Source organism: Xiphophorus hellerii, chromosome 8, assembly GCF_003331165.1.
Source record: "Xiphophorus hellerii strain 12219 chromosome 8, Xiphophorus_hellerii-4.1, whole genome shotgun sequence".
Taxonomy (NCBI): domain Eukaryota; kingdom Metazoa; phylum Chordata; class Actinopteri; order Cyprinodontiformes; family Poeciliidae; genus Xiphophorus; species Xiphophorus hellerii.
The window spans coordinates 14,779,637-14,794,773 of record NC_045679.1 but is presented as its reverse complement, the minus strand read 5'-3'; the positions used below and the strand labels follow the sequence as shown (position 1 = coordinate 14,794,773).

Below are 15,137 nucleotides of genomic sequence, written 5' to 3'. Positions count from 1 at the left end.
CTAAATGTTAGGGTTAGCAAAACATCCCAGATTGATGTGGCCATCACATACTCACATTTCCTGCTTGGAAAAAAGAAAACCTGGCACTGAAACAGCTACTTCAATTTTATAGCTGTTTGTGTTCCAGTAAAAACCATTATTCATACCACTAAGCACAAAACAAATGGATTTTTGTTGAGTTTCAGTTTTAAACTTTGGGATGAGGCTAAACTTTATAGTGTTATACCTAAGGGGAATATTTTTATTATTCCAGACATGATGAAAAAACCCCCCAAAAAACAAAGTCAATAAAAATGCTTCTCTTATTGAAATCACTTTTTATTTTAAGCAGCTGCAGGCAAACACTATTTCCACCTTAGAAATGAACCAGAACAGCAAAAACCAAGACCGAGCAGATTCACAAATGATTTTTATCACAACACCAACGTTAATAAAAAGGTTGAAGATTTAACCTGCGAACCAAAGAAGCTAAGAAAAAAAATCTGTTTTCTTAGGACACACAACTGAGGTGGCTTGTTTTTGTGCCAGTGAGTCACAATGAAAAAAACAAACAAACAAATTATGCAACCTGTGACGGAGTTGTTCTTAAAAGTGCAAATGAGCAAACATTTCATTTCTATGATCAAAGGTAGCAATTTACTCTGTGTGTCCACAACATAAACAGACACACACTCTAATTACCTTGCCACTGAAACTTATGCAAGCACACAAATCTGCCGTTCTGTTCTCAGAAGACAAGGATGCAGATTTTCGCAAAAATAATAAGCAGGAAATAAAACAAACCCTACCACATTGTTTGCAGGCAGGACACGGAGCGAGCAGATGTGGAGCTGCATTCACAAGTTTCAATTTTTGTCTTTAATTTACCCCCGAATGCTCAAATTTACTGAAAAACTAGTTCGGTTGAAGAAATTCTCTCTACCCCAAGTCACAACTATTTGCTTTAAATCAACACAAAACAGTAACATCAATAAAAATAAAAACTGTAGTCAGAAAAGAAAGGTTGTTTTCATGCTACAACAAAGAGCTTCCTGTACAACAACAGAAAAAGCAGAGCTGCTTGTTGTGGCCTCCTTGTACGTGGTGATTAAATCCTAAAAACGGTTGTTCCTCTCAGTCAAATTCATAAATAGAGACGTTCATAAATCATCTCTGGCCAAAATGATCTGGGGCCAGTCCTATTTTCTAAGAAAAAAAAAAAAAAAAATCGAAGCTCTCCACACCATCTGTGACAGAAGGGGGATAACGAGGCCTGATAGAGGCAGTAATCAGTTCATCAGCGGCTCGCACCCAAACACTGTGTGTGAGGTCTGAGTGTGTGTATCAGGACATGGCTTTTCTCTGCAAAGACACTTAGCAGCAGCTACAGATGTATCGTTCATAGAAGTACAACAAATGAATCCTATTTTTGGGAAAAAATGGAAACAAATGTATCTTCCTCTTAATGAGTCATGGTGAAAATCACATGAGCCAACGTTTAAATGCATTATTACCTCACTAACAGGGGACAGCAGAACGGACGTTAAAGAATGCAAATTAAATGAAACTTATTGAAATGTTAAAACGTAAATACTTCTCACTAATCTGCGTCCAATTATGATCATTTACTAAAAACAAAGTTAAAACACAACTACTTTGCATCCGACACCTTTGACTCCATGCAAAGTTTACATTTCCTCTTCACATTTGACCAGACTGGATGATGGCATTCAGTGTGTATCCACTTAGAGTCATCTTCAGAAATAATCTACATCTTCTAGATCTATCTGGATGACTTGAGGACGTTTGTGTTCATTTTTCCTGAAGCCTCGTCTCTGTTTGCTCTGTGCAGCTCAGCACCAATTGTTATTCCGACGAGTCCATCACCCCGTGGGTGAGAAATCATGTTTTACATTGGGTTTAATATTAATGAGGCGACTCTCTGCCTGCATATTTTGCCAAATACAGTTTTAGGACTTGTGGCCATTAAACTTTTATAAAAATGGCCCTACGACCATTAAAACATAGTAATTGTTGACGCTGTTGTTTCTTTTGCAAGCCTCTCCTGATCAGCTTTCTTAGACATTAAAATGAAAACGTTTTGCTATGCTTCTCGCCACCTCGAAACAATACAAAAAATATTCTGGTGTCCTTCCTCTACCCTGTGCTGGGAGAGAAGTCTCTGTCACAGATCTACAGTTCGCTCCATTTAATAGCAAAAAGTCTCTGCCAAACACCATCAGTGTGTGATCTTGTTTCCAAAGATTTGCTTTGTGTTAATTTGTTGCTATCTGGAATGAAGTCAAGTTGAAAAATATCTGAGGCATCAGAAGAATCTCCGGGAAGCTCCAGGGCTCAGCAGAAAGTTTCATGACTTTACGAGAAGTTAAACATTAATTTTTTGGCGGATTTTTAACAAACAACTGATACATCGTAGACAATTTTTGGAAACTCACTGAATAGATTTAAGCTGTTTTGATGTTGCTGTTTGTTGTTATGGTGCTTTCCTTTAGATGCTGCGTATTGTGTGTCGCACTATGTGTTTATGTTGGTTTATCAGGATCGAATTCTCAAATTAGCTGCAAGTCTGGCAAACGTACCAATTGACAATAAAGCTGACTTTGAGGAGTCACATGTAGGGTAAAGTATTGGATGGCAAAAAATGGTAAAAAATATATAAATGGCTAGTTAAATATGGTAGTAGCTTTACATGTTCTAGTTAATCTACTTATTTTTTCAATATGCGTTTCATTTACGTCTGGCTTTTATGGTTTTATGGATACTTTTGGTAATTTTTAAGTATTAATTTTTGAAGAAAATCCATGTTTAGATGTATTTCTACCTTTAGCCTTTCTTTCTCTTAATTCTTATTTCTTCTATTGTCTTCCCCAATTTCATTTCAAAAGTTTACATTTTCTATTCTATTCATTTTAGAGTTTTGTTATCTGCAGATGAAAGTGCATTGTTTTGAGTTATTAAAGTTACTGTACGTTTCTAAGCAACCTTCGCCCTCTTTCTGCGTTTGCTGAGACGGGAAATAAATAAATAAAGGGGTTTTTAACTGGAAAGTTGTTGTAATATATTTACAGCGCCGGGTTTATATTTATCCTTGATTCCAGCAGCTTTAGCCCTACGTAAAGTAAAAAGCCATGTAATGATCCTGTCTTCTTCAGCAGCTCCTCCTGATGTGCCCAAGTTTAAGGCACTTAATTCCCAAGCGGCTCCAGTGGACAGTTTTGGAAAACCGGGAGTGTTTTTACAGAAAATCTCCCAGTTTTACAATCATGTTGCACTGGAAAACAATAAGCCTGTTCAGTAAAACCTCACTGGATAAATAAAGATTAAATCAGTGTACAAATTTATTCTTACTGACTGTAAAAGCACAGAGCTGTCTGCAGTGTTCAGAGCGTCCACAGGGACACACAACATGGTTACTCATTTTAAAGTTATTTTCAGAAACGTGTGGGTCAACGTCAGCATCTCCTGCCACTCTAGCAGAGCAGGCTAGACTTGAGGATACAAGAGGCTGCCAGTCTGAAAGAAAGCCGCCCTGGGCGATCACCTCCCACAGAAGTGGAGCGGCACATTCTTTGACATGTTTTCCTCTCTGAAGCCCCAGGCTCGAAGCTCCAGTCTGTCCTCCTCCTCTTCCTCCTCCTCCACTCTATCGTCTTCCTCTACATCCCCCTCCTCATACAGACTGGGTTCCTCCACAGACGTCTCCATGTTTGGGTTGTAGCTACCAAACACCTGTGCCTCGCTGTACTCATAGATGGTGGGCAGGCTGCTGCGCAAACCAAAGCGGCGCCGCAGGGCCACGAGCAGCGGCTGTGGGACGGTGAAGATGTCCACGTTGTTGCCCATGTCGATCCAGGCCAGACTGGGGAACTTTCTGGGGTCCTTCACCGTCTCCGTCAGGTCTTTTAGTATGGCGGCTGTGAGGCGGTTGCCGTTGACGGCTAGCGTGGTCAGTTTGGGCAGGCAGCTGAGGAAGGGCAGCAGCAGACGCAAGCTCTCGTCCTGCAGCTCGGCGAAGCTCAGGTCCACAGCCGACACTGCCTCGCTGCAGGTCTGCAGGTAGAAGGCCACGCGGTGGACGTCGCGTCCGGACAGCGGGATTCCTGACAGGTTCACCACGTCACCGGACAGACGCTTCTTCAGGGTGGTCTTCAGACTTCAGACAAAAGAAAAAAAACAAACACTTAAAGCTTCGTTAGATCACTGATGCTTAAGAGTATTAACCACTGTCACCATCAAAAACACTGGCTGCATTTCCACTGAGCATAGCATTGAGAAAATTAGAATAATGAAAATAAATTTGCTCTCCAATGTCGACAAAACTCATGCTTTAGGATGTGATGTTTTGTTCCGCTGAATTTCTCAAAACTGCAATGAAAGCACTTAAAATTGTTTTTTTTTTATTGCGATCAACAACCGGATGTTACTATCCATGGAAAAGATGAAGATGACAGGAAGTGGAAGGAGAACAAGAGTGATTTTAATCGTTTCTTATTTGTGAACATTTGACATTAGCAGAATATCGACAAAGTTTTATGAACATTTGTAATGGAAACGTAGCGGCTTACATGAAGTGAAATTCTGGGACCTTGTAAAACTTAAAGCCTTACAATTTACATTCAAGCAAGAAACTAAACTTCCACACAATATTCAAACACTTTTGTATGACAGAGAAGTAGGTTACAATTTAAGAAGAGAAGGAAATTTTAAACTAAAAAGAGTTTTTGTTGTTCAAATGGGAAAAAATGCTATTGCTGAGGTTAATAATATGTAAATAATTGTACAATAAAAGATAAGAATGTCATGTTTAAATGCCATTTAATGTGGGAATACTTTCAGGGTTGAACTGGTGTGGGGAGACTTAAATGATTGATTGTTGACATGTATGAGAGCAGCAGGAAATGACATAACTATTTGTCTTCTTCTACTTATTATTTTCTGTTTAGCTTTTTATTGTTTGTTCAAAATAATAATAAAAAATAAATAAATAAAAAACAGTTAAGGTACTTTGACTCTTCTGCGCTGGGAGTCATTTATCCAAAGGCAAGCAATCTATACGTAATGATAGTGAAGTTATTGATTTCAGAGGGTCTGTAATAGGGTGCCACGCAGTCCACAAGTACAGAGCATCTGCAAAGCATGCAAAAAAAATAACAGCAAGCAGCAGTGAGGAGAGCTAAACAATCAATAATGTGCAGAAGAGAATTTGCATTTAAATGTATGACTCTGAGCGGCTTGCATAACAAATTCTGTCGCCTGCGCTGAAAGTCATCTGTGGAAAAGCAGCAGCTGTTTTCTGGCTTGAGTGTCACCTCTAGGCCAGCTGTAAGACTCCTAGAAAAAGAAAACTACCTTAACGGAAAAATAAATAATAAATACATAGAAACAGTTGGATTCATAAAACAGGATGAGGGAAAGTAGTCACGTAAATGACAGGAGGTTGTAGTTTCACCTCACACCAACTTTAGGTGCTGCTTTCTAAATGCATAGAATAAAAAAAAATTTAAAATTTTAATTATACTCGAGAAATAGGTCACTCTCTGTGACTGAAAGGTTTATAAGACGTTTAAGCTGAGTCAAGTTCATTTCTAAAATCCTGTCTTGGGATTTCTTCTTCCTCTGCTGCAGCTAGGAGCAAGTGCTGCTAACAGACCAGCAAGAAGATGAAGATAATGACTCTGATTACTGCTTTACAGCACAAAACTATTTTCTATTATGGGGTTTTAAATATGTGTTATCCATCCATCGATTTGCCATACCTGCTTAATCTCATTTAGGGTCATGAGGGACTGGTGGTGAAAGCAGCCATTGAGTGAAGGGTGATTTATGCTGTGGGCAGGTTGCCAGGATGTTCAGTCAGTTCAGTTACATTTATTTTGGCCAATGTGGTGCAGCTTGGCTGGCAGGCTTTAAATGGAGTCTATTTCAAGTCCTTCTCCTGACAGCAAGTTGCAAACAGGAACTTTTTCAAGTTTTATCCTTTCTCTCATCTTCCAGAGCCAATAGGCTTCGAAATTTAATTCCTTGGCATTGTTTTGAGATAATGAGACAGCCCAAGCCGTTAGGAGATTAGGCTGCTGAAGGACTTAACATTTCTCCTCATTCTGCTGTTTTCTCTTACTACTCTCCATTTATGGGTTATTTGCAGTTACTGCTGCCATTAATTTCATCTTCTCTTTTTGTTATTTGTTTTAGGAGTCCTTGTTAACTCACTCTGTATTTATCTGTGTCTTTCATGGACAGAGTTACTGACTAAGTCTGTTTTTTTTTTTTTTTGTTATTTAGCGACTACTGCTTTGGTGGATGGCCTCTGGTATTAAATCTGGTTCTACTGGTTCCCAACATGTTTGAAGAGAATAATCTAATCTAAACCACTTCAATGCTGTCAGCACTAATCAGTCACAATAAGCAGAAAGTTTCCCTTTATGTTGATGATATACTACTTTTTTCAACTTCCCCACATTGCTCTACTATTTGTGTTTTCATTACACAACTAGTTTGATCACTTAAATTTGCATAAAAGTTAAGTTTGTTAATTAAAAAGTGCTTAAACTGGAACTATCTGACACTCAGTTTACTTAGCTAGAAGTCAAAACTATAAGAAAGAACAAACATTTTCTTAAAAAAAGAACATTCTCAATTATTAAGCAATATGAAGCTGGGCTTATTTTTTAACCTCGAATCCTGTTTTGTCACCTGTGAATTCACTTTATCTCACGTTTGGAAAGGTAAACAACCCTGACTATCTGAGGCTATCAGATGTAGAGCTATCGGAAACATCAGTGCGTCTGAACAGAACAGGTTTGAAAAGGATCACTGGATGCCACGCTTTGTTGGCTGCCAGCCAGACGCAGTCGCAGTGGGTTAACAGAAAACAATAAGGACATATCTTTTGACTCACACTGCCAGTATGCGTTGACGTTTATTTTGCTGTTAAAATGCACAACTACAATTAACCCAGTAATCTGATTCGCCTTCATACTCCAGGCACATCTCAATCTTCAGCAGTTTTATCTGAGTTCTACAGATTCTCTGGCCGCCAGTTTAGTTGACCTTTAACACCTGCTTTGTTTGGTGCAGTTGGTGATAAGAATGACATGTATTTCTTATTTTTTAAAGCATAAAGCATGCTTTCTACTTTGGTATCTTTTGGCCTTGCCTGTCCAGGCTTTCAGATATTATGTAACGACAAATTTGCTAAGATTCTGAACTTTCCTCGCATATTATTTAATCTTTGATTTACCTGCAGTTTTGTATGGGTTTGATTTGCTAACTTCTGGGGACACATGCATTGTAAATGTAAACATGAAATTGTAGCAAGTCACAAGTTTTGTGTGTATGTCTGTCATAGAGATATTTCACTGGTTTTCCAACAATGCCTTGTGTTTCTTTCTTGTGTACAACTCTCCTCTGGGACTGTCGCCATAAGGTTTGATTTTCTGTTGAGGAAAAGAACATTTTAAGAAAAAAGGTGGTCATTATGGTCCACCTTGGTCTCTGTTCTAACTAGACAGAGAGTCAATACTTTCTTATATGAATCTTATCACAAAGTTTTGCACAGGGAGTCTGGGAACAAATGTTTCTGGCTCAGCATTAGGACATTGACAAAGACCTTCGGGTCCTCCTTTCTCGTCTGAGTCCCCCCTAAGTTCCAGCAGAGTGAAATTACAATAAGCCTCACATGAACGACGTAGCTGTTGCTGCAAAAGCAAGTGAATATATATATATATCTTTTACAAAGTATTAAAAGAAGATATTTTCTAAAATTCCATTAAGACTTGCTACAAATGCCCGGGTTTCCTTACATAACTTTTTTAAATATTGCAGACCACAACAAGCTGAATTTATTGTAATTACATTGAATTGGGCTGCATGTAAATCGACGTGAATCTGACTGTATATTAGGATTGCTTTGCTATCTGGACATAATTAGATTTTGCATAATTGTGCTTGTCTTGTAAAGTGCCTGAAATTGAAAGATAAAGCAAAAAAAGTGATTTAGAGAGATGTCATTTTGACCTAGATGATCATGTTTTCTCATGATAACTTTTAGAGCTGCAATATATACAAATTAAAATTAATATGCAGTCTAAAAGGACAGAATATTGTGTTTCCAGTGAAGTTTATTCCTGCAACGCATATTTATGACAAAAGTTTATCGTGAGATGGTCTCTAAACTGTCTTTGATCTACAAATATGATACCAAAGCATCTAAAAATATGGTTTATTCGATTAAAATCATGTCTGTATCTTAGGAAAACAAAACAAATTTTCTTCAAAAATAAAATCAAAGAAGTTTGTTATGTTGAAATAACAAAAATATTTTTTCCCCATAATATTTCTGATATAATTTTCTCATCTACTAGAAACTATAAGTGAGAAAATCAATGTATTTCCCCCAAAATAAGAGTAAAATAATATTGCTGCAGTTTTTAAACAGCATATGTTTCATGAATTTTTCCCCACAAAGGAATATTTTGTTTAAAAAAAAAAACTTCTCAGGCTGGATCATGTCTCAGTGTTTCTGCCCACACTCCAGTCTGCAACAATCTGGTCTGTTTAACAGTGTGGTTAAATATGTATAGGAGAGCTATAAGGCTGCAGAAACCTTCTTGTTAGCGATTGCAGCAGCACATTAGACTTCTTTGTTTGAACTTGGAACATGTCAGAGGGAAAGCATCTGTCAAACAAATGAGGAAGAACTGTGGGAGAGATTTTTTTTTTAACAAGAGGAAAATATTATCTTTTCTCTGTCAGACCTGTTTGCATTTCCTCGTTCCTCTGCCTCCTCGGCCACAGAGAGGATTCTCTCTGCATCTATTGCTGCTTCCTGCTTTGCTACGGAGTCTCACAAATCGACAGGCTTTGCTCTTCGCATCTGTCACTCCCTCTGCTTTGTTAAGCGAAAGGAAAAGATCTGCGGTGCTGTGTGGTGGTGATTCGTGGGATTATTGATTCCAAAAGCAGGTTGTAATTCATCCTTTCCTGCCTCATGTTTTCAGTCCAGCTCAGGCCTTTTCCCCCTTTTTGTCGTGTGTGGTCTGATTGCAACTTGTGATCTGAACCTAATTTATTATTCTCCTTAAAAGTATAAATAATCAGTAGTCCATTCTAACCTCTATTAATTGGCAAGAGAATCAAGTATCCAGAAACTTCATTAAATTAATCTGCATATCGTTTATATCTTTATAGGAGAAAAAATATATATTTTTAAAAGCTTTTTTGAACATTTTGAGATTCCACCTCCATGTGTTGATTACTAAAGTATTAATAGGCCCAAACTAGATGTACATTTTACCTAAAATATTAAGCTAATTAATTTTGCGCAAATAAATATAATATTTTAAATTAGGAAGTTGTCAACAGGTAGTCTTTCAAACGTGAAAGATGCACAAAAGATAAACCACATTAAAAACCCATCAAATATTAATTTCTGAACTCTTAAAATATTAGTATTGTTGTTTTTAAATGAATATAAATTTGTTTTCTTTACATTATTAAAAAAAGCAATGCATCTTTTTCATTATTTTCACTATTTCTCATTTTCTGCAAATAAATGCTAAGTTTTTGCTTGGAATTTCAGAGACATGTTGTCAACAATGTTGATTTTACTCAAACATATACCTATAAAAAGTAAAATCTGTGAAAATAATCATGTGAAGTGGCCTCTTAATTTTTTCCAGAGCTGTATGTAGAGAAGTTTGACTTCACAGTGAAGTAGTTCAAGCAGGGAATCAGAGATTTTTACTGTGCAAACGAGATATTTAGCTCAGATGCCTTTTAATTAAGAGATTTTAACTACAGAACAAAATGCTGGAGCTCAATTATCACTTTTGTTACGGAAACATTAAAGCAGAATAACATTTTGCTACACAAAGTCCCTAAGCTTGATTTCAAAGTGATGATTAATGCTAAATAAATCACATTAGGTTCAAGAACCTTGGTTGAAGTCCAAGTTTTTACAAAATATAAATACCACCCATGGAGACAGTTACGACAATAAACGTCAAACTAGATTTTACTTCCAGTGCAGTCACATAAGGACAAGTTAGTCTTTTATATAGTCAAATAGGGAATAAAAGTCAAGATAATTTGCTGGAATGCATCAGCAGTTGTTTGACACAATTACAAATTGGATCCCAGACAGCGTTATGTAACTCCTGATGTGTCTTACTGTAAAGATCAAGTTGCCATATTGACTCCGCTCTGCTAATTTGCACTCAACACTGCCAGCAGTTAATTTAATTATAAACTGATTAATTGTTTAATTAAATTAGTTGTGACCTGCCCTTAGAGAACCACAGAAAAGCCTGTAAGAAAATATTATTTAATGAACTGTGATACACTGAGGATGAAAGTAGTTGTTATTTTCCTTGCCTTTCGAAGTTCTTGATCCTTGGAAGCACGTACATTAGTAATGCACCAGTCAGCTCTAGAGCAATACTTTCTCTCAATTAGACAAGTCAAATGTAGAATAAGAGTTTCAAAAGTAAAAAACTCAATGTTTTGCCTTAAAAACACCACAGCTCTCTGCTTAATTGTCCTGTTTTGAGTTAAGAATACAGCAGACTAATGCTATATATGATCTGCATGCATGGAGTCTGGATGTTCTCTCTGGGTACTCCAGCTTCCTCCCACAGTCTAAAGATTTGCCTATTAGGTTAATTGATCTCTCTAAATCACCAGGCATGTGGATAATTGCCCTGCAAGAAAGAAACTGGACATAATCCTGAAGGGTGGGGAATTGTCGTCTTACATGTCCTCTTAACCTACAAGAACTCTCTTGCGTGTTCACCATCAGCAGCATCTTAATTTGCAGAGCGGCTAACCAAACCACTCAACTGCACTTCGTGTCCGTCTATTAGCTCAGCCGTCCTGGGATATGAGTATTTCCCCTGTGTCAGTAACAACTCTTCAGCTAGTAAGAACCTTTCATTATACAATCTAACTCTGATCAAACCTCTAGAGATTCACTAACTCCACTCTCCTCTCCTTAAGGAGCAGAAAGTGTGTGTCCACTTCAAGACGCCAACACAGCTGATTCAAATGGTCCATCTACCTCCTTTTTATTCTCCATGACAGTTGATTTAGACAAACTGATAAACTGTAAATAAAATAAAAAATGATAAAAAAGAGAAATGCAACAATATATTCAAAAGTATGGTATCAAAACAATTACAATATTTAAAAATATGTACAGTTCTGATTCATCTTTAGTCAATTCTTAATCATTGAAGTGAATATTTTAATATCAGCTATGGTCTTAAAATGAGATGATAATGAGTTACAGCAGCCTGCTAATGAGCCATCATTTGATTCAGGTGTGTTGAACCAGATAAGAACTGAAACATGAAGGATATTGGCTCTGGAGGACAGACTTTGGACCCTGCTGCTCTTCAGACTACTGATTAAGATCACCGGCTTCAGTATCTGATTCAAAGTTTACACTATAAACTCCTTTAACCCAGGAAACTCAAGGAGGTGAGATACAAAGTCAAACTTTGTCATGTCACAGACATCTGCTTTCATTCTCTAATGAAGCCAAAAAAATACAGTATTAACCAAGAAACTCTTGTTTTTCTTTCATGAAAATTTGACTGTTCATTAAAACAAAATGTGTAAACATTATCTTGTCTTAGCTGCAGTCCCTAGACGACTACAGGTGGGTCAGTCTTTAAAGAAAAACAGTAACTGGTGTTGGCCAACTCTGAACTCTGACCTTAACTGGGGCAAGTCAGCCCTGCAGTTCATTTAATATAATTTTTGATTATTTTTTGACTAACAGAATGAGTTACTGACACCCTCAGGGTGTAATTTTAGTTGTCAGGTCACATCTGGAAGGACCAGCCATGTTTTCTCCAATAGTAGGTAAACCCAAACGCTCAGTATTCACCTACTGGATACTGTCAGACAATTCACTGTATAGCCAGGTCAGTCGGAAATTCACAGTAAACAAAATTAATATGTGGAATCATTATTTGAAAATAACTTTCTGTTTTTACTATGGTTATTATTGTCTAATATTAACATTTGGATGATGACCTGAAATACTGAAGTGTGGGAATACAAAGAGAAAATGCATCTTCACAGCTTTCGATACAGAGAGGAGCACAAAACTAAGAAAAATATTAAAGCATTGCCATAAGCTCTCAGTCAACAATAATAACAAATCCACTTAAAAAGCAGAAGTTTTGCAATCAGAAAGAACTGTTCTTCAAATCTGCCTGAGTTATCTGGTTTTCAGAAACGATTGGCTCTTAAAGCTGAATTAATTTCTCCTTAGACTGCTTTGCACATCACATATGGGTTTCAATTATAAAATCATAGCAGTCAGCTTTGGAAAAAGTTCTGGGAAAGTTTTCAACATTATCCTGGCATACGTAGTCAGTCACTGGAGTCCTCTGTGCCACAGTTTGCTTACTGCAAGAAAACTATAAAATCTGTCTCTATTGACTTACTAAGGTAGGGGGTTCCCTGCTTTTGCAGCTTTTCCAAGTCACCCGTTTGTTTGTTTGTTTGGTGAGATCGACATCATGAGGCAGGCGGAGTTGGTGCTGCAGCTGAGTGGGTGGCACACTGGGAATGTAGTATGTAAAGAGTTTTTAATGAGACAGAGCACAGACTTTCTTCAGAACCCGCTGCCACCAGGCTTCATGGACACAGTTCCACCCACAGGCTGGTTAAATGCCTGCAACGCCAAACCCACAGCAAGTATTTCTAAATACATGAGATGAACTAAGCTGTAATTCATAAGCATGAAAAAACACCAAAGGAATTTATTCTGTCTGGTTCTGTCTGGTTCCTGCGGTCCGGACTGTACCTTGCAGAATCGTTATTACCAATTTAACGTCTTCACATTTTTCCAGGTGAAAACAATTGCATCATACTTGAATTTTATGTGATACACCGAAACAAAATGATGAAAAATGGCTAAGTGGAAGGAAAAGGTAAGAGTTTTCCAAAATTGCTTTAAAGATTAAGAAAAAAATTCTGGTGTTCACGGCTTGACAGAACACAGCGGACAGCCAGGGATAAAGAACAGAACTATTATTTACAAAAAAACAACAAAAGTTCAATTAAAAGTTTGCCAAATCTACATATAGGTAACATCGCAAGTTCTGCTGTTAGATGAGACTGAAATTTTTAGCATCATGCTATAGGGAAGCATTTCTTTTTCTTTTGTAGGGTCAGAGAAGCTGGTTGGAGTTGATGGGAGGATGGATGGAGCTGACAAAATGCTTACATTTTTAGTTCACAGATGGTTTCTATCTACCTGACTAAGATGAGCGATTCAATAAGGAGAAATAGACAAAAAATGCAATCTTATGACGTTCAATGCTGCTTGAGACAAACCCCAGAAGTCTTGCTGCTCTAATTGCAATGAAATGAGGTTCCAAACATCGACTAATGAATACAAATGAATGTCACACTTTTCGATTTGTATCTGCAGAAAAATCTGAAAACCATTTATCCTTTTCACTCCATCTTACAATTATTTACTACTCTGGGTCAGCATATCGCATAAAATCCCAATAAAACAGAATAAAGTTTGTGGTTTTAATGTGATACAATCTGAAATAAATACTTTTACAAGGTAGGACGGTAAGTCACAAGCTTAAAAAATGACAACAACAAGCCTACAGTAACAAACAAGACTCCTTTAAAAGTCATTTGAAAGAAAATAAGTTGGGAGAAATCCATGTCTTGATATCCTCAAGTGAAAGTGATGCAACCATGCAGAGATCTAATGAGAGCAGAGTCTCGTGTGTCAAGCTATTGGCTGTTTAAATGTAGCTTCATGCAGACTGTCTAATTGCTTTTTGAAGCCTGTCTTTCCTTTGGGACGTTGTTAACTTTTATGCACTGAACAAGGGTCCTTTTCACTTTATTATTATGTAAACCTAGAGGTAGGACATAAAACATCTGATGGTGTATAAGTGTTCAGGCAAAGACACCAAATATATTAAAATTGTGTCACCTAATGAAGCAATTTAGAGCAGCATTTCAAAGCAACAGTATTCTGCCAAGGACTGATTGCCTCTAATTTGAAGCACACAGCTAGTATGGCTGTTCAATCTCCTTTGGGTTAATAATGTATATATTGGAGTCTGACATCGCTGAGAGACGTACTCAGTCATTCTCAGCTGCGAGAAACTTTTGCACCTTTGTACTTTAAATTGAGTATCAACATGCTCAGCTTGGAGTTTCAGTACTTGAGTTTCCCAGACTATTCACCTTATATGTAAAAGCAGAGCTACGCAGTCATGGCTCCAGATCCCAGACGACTGTTGTTCTTCGTTAAAAGATACATCTATTGATTTTTTTTTTGTGTCCAACCTCATTTTCCAGCCTCCTCTCAGACTAGCTGTGTCCCTTGATGTTACAGAATGTAAGTGCTCATCATTACTCTCAAGCCTCTTTGCTTCACCATTTTGCTAATCACTTTCCGCTCGAAAGCAACCAACACTTTCTCTACACTGAACCAGACAGAGCTGAGAGTGGAAAATGTTGCTTTTTTTTTTTAGAACGTGTAAAGTCTCCTTTAATATGACGGTTTTTCTTTCTTACAGTCAGTTAATATTTTGGCCTATCAGTGAAAGTGAAAAGCAAATGGCAGCCAAGACTTGTATCTCATCAAGTCTTGGTGAGTACATGTTCCCCTTCATTTACTCTCATGAATGAGTAAAACATCAAGAGACGCAGAGACATGTTGGAGGTAATAACTTGTTAATTTAACAAGGGATTTAACATAATAATAAGTGGGGAATGTTACAATTCAGTAAATGGCAAGGTGTGATGTATTGTATTTCAAAAACAACTTATTGAAGTCAATTATTGTAAGTATTGTTACATATAATTATAGCTATTCATATGTACATGCTCACATAAATCATGGACAGCAATGTGAAAAGGAAATATCTTTTTAAAAAAAGATCATTTTTCGTTTTTACATCTCTGATTTATATGAAAAAAAAGTGTTTGGCAAGGAATTTTTTTATTGATTAAAGTTAAAACTTTAAAAATGCTACACATGCTGATTCTTGTTACTAAAATTCCTGACAAAAAGGTTAAATCTAACACATCGCTCAAGAGAAATAAAAATAATGGTATGAAACATCAAGCTACATAGAGTTTTAGAT

At 37.1% G+C, this 15,137-nt stretch overlaps 1 protein-coding gene across 1 annotated transcript in view; it reads right to left on the bottom strand.

Moving 5' to 3' along the window:
- Positions 1-300: 300 nt before the first annotated feature.
- The window catches only part of lrrc75bb (leucine rich repeat containing 75Bb), a 35,213-nt gene continuing 20,376 nt past the window's right edge, over positions 301-15,137 (bottom strand). Inside the window, exon 4 of the mRNA XM_032569606.1 lies at positions 301-4,153. Coding sequence (XP_032425497.1) covers positions 3,538-4,153 — 616 coding nt within the window. The 3' untranslated portion in view covers positions 301-3,537. The remainder of the gene's footprint in view (positions 4,154-15,137) is intronic.